At 42.2% G+C, this 6,000-nt stretch overlaps 1 protein-coding gene across 1 annotated transcript in view; it reads right to left on the bottom strand.

Moving 5' to 3' along the window:
- Positions 1 to 1,869: 1,869 nt before the first annotated feature.
- Positions 1,870 to 6,000, bottom strand: part of KCNMB4 (potassium calcium-activated channel subfamily M regulatory beta subunit 4) — a 59,170-nt gene continuing 55,039 nt past the window's right edge. The window contains exon 3 of the mRNA XM_077913828.1: positions 1,870 to 2,397. Coding sequence (XP_077769954.1) covers positions 2,229 to 2,397 — 169 coding nt within the window. The 3' untranslated portion in view covers positions 1,870 to 2,228. The remainder of the gene's footprint in view (positions 2,398 to 6,000) is intronic.

Raw genomic sequence — 6,000 nt, 5'->3', positions numbered from 1 at the left:
ACCTTCGTATGATCTTAAAAACAGCCTCTCCTTGCCCCTCTGGATTTTAACTTTAGCAACAAGTACAAAGAGCCTCACATTTAATGGGCTATAAGCATGGAAGACCTTGAAGCTCCATGTGACCTCATGATTTCAGTATGTTTCTCCTTTTTTCCAAAAATCAACCTACAGAATACAGTCCTCTGTACACTTTGGCTCTAAACAGAGGCCTTAAGTAATAGAAATGTAGGAGTGTCAAGCTGATAAATGAAAACTCAGATCAAAATATATCCGTTTACTGGGACGCCTGGCGGGCTCAGCGGTTGAGCGTCTGCCTTCCACTCAGGGTGTGATCCCAGGGTCCTGGGATCAAGTCTTGCACTGGGCTCCAGGCATGGAGCCTGCTTCTTCCTCTGCCTGCATCTCTACCTCTCTCTGTGTGTCTCTCATGAATAAATAAAATCTTTAAAAAAGACCAAAAAAGTGTGTATATATATATATATATATATATCCATTTCCCTTTTCCCCAACCTATCACATGTATCTCTGTACTATTTTTATCTCTTCTCTGTAATTAATTAATCAGAGGTTATTGGATTAAGATAAAATGGCTAGAGTCGACTTCCTCTCCCACTATGTGACGCAAAGACGATGATGTTCTCGGGTTCCCATTCTCCAGTGACTGTGGCTTCCGAATGGCTCACGGTGTTGCTAAGACAACAGGGATGCTGCAACAGAAAGCTGGTGCTGAAGTCAAGGCACTGGAGCTGCCTGAAAGGATGTCATCGACAGTGTGTTCAAGGCCTTGTTCACAGTGAGACTTGTAACACTGAATTAGGAAAAAAAAAAAAAAAAAGGATTGTACTCCTCCAACATCCTTCCGTAGGTGACTATGGCTCTCTCAATGGCTTGTCCTCTGAAATTTAGAAAGCAGTGGTATGTGAACCAAGAGTCAGGGGGTGATCATCCCACTAATACATCTCCTTCTTAGGACCCTGACCAAGTACTGTCTTTAAGTTCCAATTTGCCTTTATTCTAAGAAGCGTGTTTGAAGGACCATAGAAGAAAACAAAAAGAAGTTATACTGTCAGCTGCTCCTTCACTAAAAATGTACGTCTCACCTAAACAAAGGTTTGATTCTATCTGCTGAATACCTGGGTAGGTGTGATTTTTGAGTTTATCAACAGATGCAAGGGAGCATGGTCTCCTCAAGAAACAGGAAGCTCGGTGGCGGCAGTGATGTGCACTGGGCTGTATCCCCAGGTTTGTCTGAGCAAACCCAGCCACTGCAGCCATGTTCTTGTTTCCACACTGACAGCATCAAGGCAAGAACAAAGAAAATAAAAACAAACTACTTGAACTGATTTTGATATTTTCTTCTGACCTAGAATAAAAAAGGAACACAAATGGCATTTAACTAAGCTGCAAGGCATCCTTCGTATCGTGTATATCCTACTGCGCAGAGATCAAATCCCTCAAACAGCACGGACGCGGGAGCAAAGGAGCAGAGTGCTCCCAGAGCGAGGACACACCTTGTTCAGAATCAGCTCCCTCTCTTAAGAAATAATCTGGTGAAAAGTAATGGGGAGGAAAAGGAAAGTGTTGGAGGATGTGTTTTCCCCAATCTTCAAGGATCCCTTCACAAAGAGAGAAACGACTAAAGGTTGAGTTAACAGGGCAGTTTGCATTTTTCAAGCAGGAGGTAAAAAGTGTTCTTTAATAATAGAGAGTAAGGATCCTATTGTGAGGTGAAGACCTGTGCAGGGGTCCTTAGCTCTAAGTGCAAGTTTAATCTAGCAGATTCAAATGAAACCCACCAGACCCCCTTTTCTAAATCTCTGGTGTTCTAAGCACAAAAAAAAAAAGGAAATAGGAAAAAAAAAAAAAAACCACGGACCACTCTATTTTAATATTTTTAAGTAGCATAAATCATAATGGTTCGTATACTACACTGTACAATTATATACTGTTACTTTCCAAAGAAAATTAACGTCTTATAGGATTTTCTGAAATGGTTACTCCATTGGGTTAAGAGCTTGACCCTTTAGCCATCGCTACGACACATGGCACACAATCTAGGAGGATCCAAGCCTTCCAGTTGTGCCTGTTTCTGCTGCCATCGAGGCAGGAGCCTCTCGGAGACCTCTCACGGCCCCTTCCATCTCCTGTGCCAGGAAACAGGCTCTGTAGGTAGATGTGTGCCGATGAGCGCAGCTTCTGTGCTTTGCTTTCCACAAAACCACTCCCCTCTAAGAGAACTTGCGCTTCTTCATGGCTTCTGCTTTGACTGCCAGGCTCTTGGCGCAGATGGTCAGGACCACAATGAGAACGCCCACCACAAATGTCACCAGGGGCCAGAGGAAGCAATGCAGGAGGACAATCTCATCATGCGTGCGGTGCAGGAGCACATCGTCTGGTCTGCAAGACAGTAGAGAACAGGAGAGAAAGAGTGGTCAGCTGCCTTGGCATCGCATAACTCTGCAACCTGCAGCCCGACTTGCTTTCTAGCCCAAAGGGAATAATCATTATGGAGAGTGAAAACCTCGCTCTGGCTATACATACTGTATTTTGAGGTTCAAATCCATTACAGAAAGTTCTGAGGTCTTGAATCAAGTAATGGTACAAACTGCATACTATTGATAACATAATTTACACGTTGTGAAATGTCAAAAGCGTAGCAATCATTTACGTTATTTTCTTCCATTTCAAGCTGTTTAGCATATTCCATTTTCTCACTCACCCTTTAATGTCTGCTGGTCAAAGTGGCATGTGGGTTGACATTCTCAAACCCAAACTAGACCTCGGCACTTAGGCAGGACACAAATGATCTCAATTTCACAAAAACAGTCAGCTAATGTCACTGTGTGAATTTAATCAGAGAGGTCTATGGCGTAGCCTTCAAGTTGACTCAGCTCCATTATGTGAAGGTTTTTATTAATGAACAGACAAGAGAATGGTTAGATTTCATTAACGAACAGACAAATGAATGGTTAGATTTCATGCATTTTTCCATGCTTCTTGTTGGGGGAAGAGGATAGAGATTAGCCCTCATGTTAAACCACTGACTGCTTTCTTGATAAATTTTGCAAAGTCTTAGCAATATATTTCTATCTTATCAATGCAGGGCTCTATTTTCAACTACAGCACTGGTCTCATCCTCAGGAAGTGAAGATGAGACGCGTTCCACAAGCCACGATCTCTCACCTCGGGCCATTAGGGAGAGAGCCTGGGAATTCAGCTTTCATACAAGAGGTTTACATTTTGCAAGATATTTCCACTTCACCCGCAGGAGGATTTGTTCTGTTATACTAGAGCAGCAGCGCTTCCTCCAGGCAAGGAAGAAGATGATGTAGAATAATTAGTCTGATTGCCCTTGAGACCATCAGAGGCTGTAGAGTACAAGGGCCGGGCACTTAACAAAGAAATGCATTCTTGAGGAGCTCTCGCTAATCATCACTCTCATAATTCAAGACCCGTTCTTCCAGAAGACTGACAAAGAATGTTGGGTATTTCTCTTCTACCTGTAATGCAGTCATCATGCGGCACTAACAAAAACAGTTTTGAAGATTAGGTTTGAAATGACAAAATCCTTGCTTTTTTTTTGTGCAACACTCTAGATCTGGCACATAGAGATATTTATTGATCTTTTATTTCATCTTATTTCAGTTAAAATTCGTACTAAATTTTTAAGTAAAAAGTATTCAAGCTTGTAGACGTTACTCTTTTTCCTGAATTCCTGTAGCAATACATGGTCTTCAAGACTCGTGCTATCGTTCATTTGTGATATATATTAACGCACACATTGTTTTCTCCTGTAAGGCCCTTGACTTTGTCATTATTCTACACATAGATGTTGCTACACATGGATGTTGCTAAATAACCACTTGCTCTAGATGGCTGGAAATTTCTGCAGCGTGTTACCCCTGCAAAATTTCAAGGAACTTCAAGCCTTGAGTGTAAGAAAGTAGAGGCCTAGGTCCAAATATAGTCAGGACACAATACAGATGAAGTCATTTTCTTCAGTCTTTGAAATCCCAACCCCCAGCACTGCCTCAATTCTTTTCCCAGCTGTCAGCTGTCTCTACCCAAATGTGCAAAGTAAAAGCTGTCTTGGTTTCAGATCGCACATTTAGGTCTTTAATCCATTTGGAGTTTATTTTTGTGTATGGTGTAAGAAACTGGTCTGGTTTCATTCTTTTGCATATAGCTGTCCATGTTTCCCATTTATTGAAGAGACTGTGTTTTTCTCATTGTATGTTCCTGCCTCCTTTGTCAGATTAATTGACCATACGATTGCGGGCTTATCCCTAGGCTCTCTATTCTCTTCCATTGACCTACATGTCTATTTTTATGCCAGTACCATGCTGTTTTGATTGAAATAGCTTTGGAATATAGTACATCTTGAAATCCGGAATTGTGATACTTCTAGCTTTATTCTGGATTTCTCAGGATTGCTACAACTACATCAAAATAAAAAGCTTTTGCAAAGTGAAGGAAGCCATCAACAAAACAACAAAAAAAGTACAAAATACTGAATAGGAGAATCTATTTGCAAATTATATTCAACAGAAGATTAACATCAAAAATATATAAAGAACTGATAGGGCCGCCTGGGTGACTCAGCAGTTGAGCATCTGCCTTCAGCACAGGGCATGATCCTGGAGTTCTGGGATCGAGTCCCGCATTGGATTCCCTGCATGGAGTCTGCTTCTCCTCCCTCTGCCTGTGTCTCTGCCTCTCTCTGAGTCTCTCATGAATAAATAAATAAAATCATAAAAAAAAAATACCTTCTATAACTCAACACTTAAATAAATAAATAAATAAGTAAATAACCTGATTAAACATCAGCATAAGTAAATAACATGATTAAACATCACCTGAACAGACATTTTTCCAAAATAAGAAATACGCATGGCCAACAGACACCTGAAAAGATGCTCAACATCGCTCATCATCAGGGAAATGCAAATCAAAACCATGATGACACACCACTTTACACCTGTCACAATGGCTAAAATCAAAAAGACAACAATAACAAGTGTTGGCAAGGACGCGGAGGAGAAGGATCGCTCCCGCACTGCCGGTGGGAATGTAGACTGGTGCAGCCGCTGGAAAACGGTTATGGAGGTTCCTCAAAGAATTAAGAATAGGAATATCATATGATCCAATATGTGCATTTGCCCAACGAAAAAGAAAACACTTATTCAGAAAGATACGTAGACACTCTATTTACTGCAACACTGTTTTCAGGAGCTAGGATATGGAAGCTGCCTACGTGCCCATCCACAGACAACTGGATACGGAAGATGCGGTACCCCCATATATACAATGTTATATGGCCATAGAAAAGGATGAGATCTCACCACCTGCAACGACATGGATGGACCCAGAGGGTGTAATGCCAAGTGAAATAAGTGAGACAAAGACAAATACTATCTGATTTCACTTACGTGTGGCATTTATACAACGAAACAAAAGCATGAACAGAAAGCAGAATCAGGCCTATAAGACTTTGTTGCTTGCCAGAGAGGAGGCGGGGGGAGATGAGCAAAATGGGTGATGGGGGGGGTGAGTGACACAGGCTTCCAGTTAGGGGGTGCACAGGCATGGGGAAAGCGGGCACGGCCTGGGGATCGCAGTCAGCAGCACTGCACGGGGGCTGTGTGGGGCAGACAAGAGCTACACTCGGGGTGGGCACAGCATCACGCGTAGAGTTTGAATCACTATGCCATGCACGTCAACTCATGTAACAGTGTGTGCCAACTGTACTCAGAAAAAAAACAAACTATAGCGTAATTGATTTTTTTTTTTAAGCAGTCTTGGGAAAGTCTTCCTCCGTCCCTTCCTTTCCCCTCTGCCCTCCTCCCCTTCTTTCTGAGACTGTTCTGCTTCCCCGGAATCTATCGGACGAAGATGTACTGGGCTCTTCCTGGAAAGGGCGAGGGTGCACGATAATGTGAATGTACGTAAAGCCCAGAACCGTACACACTTCCAAATGGTTAAGATGGTAAAAAAAAAAAA

The sequence above is a fragment of the Canis aureus genome, chromosome 11, assembly GCF_053574225.1.
Source record: "Canis aureus isolate CA01 chromosome 11, VMU_Caureus_v.1.0, whole genome shotgun sequence".
NCBI classification, from domain to species: Eukaryota; Metazoa; Chordata; class Mammalia; order Carnivora; family Canidae; genus Canis; species Canis aureus.
Note: the sequence above shows the minus strand (reverse complement) of the source record. Positions and strands in the feature narration are given on the sequence as shown.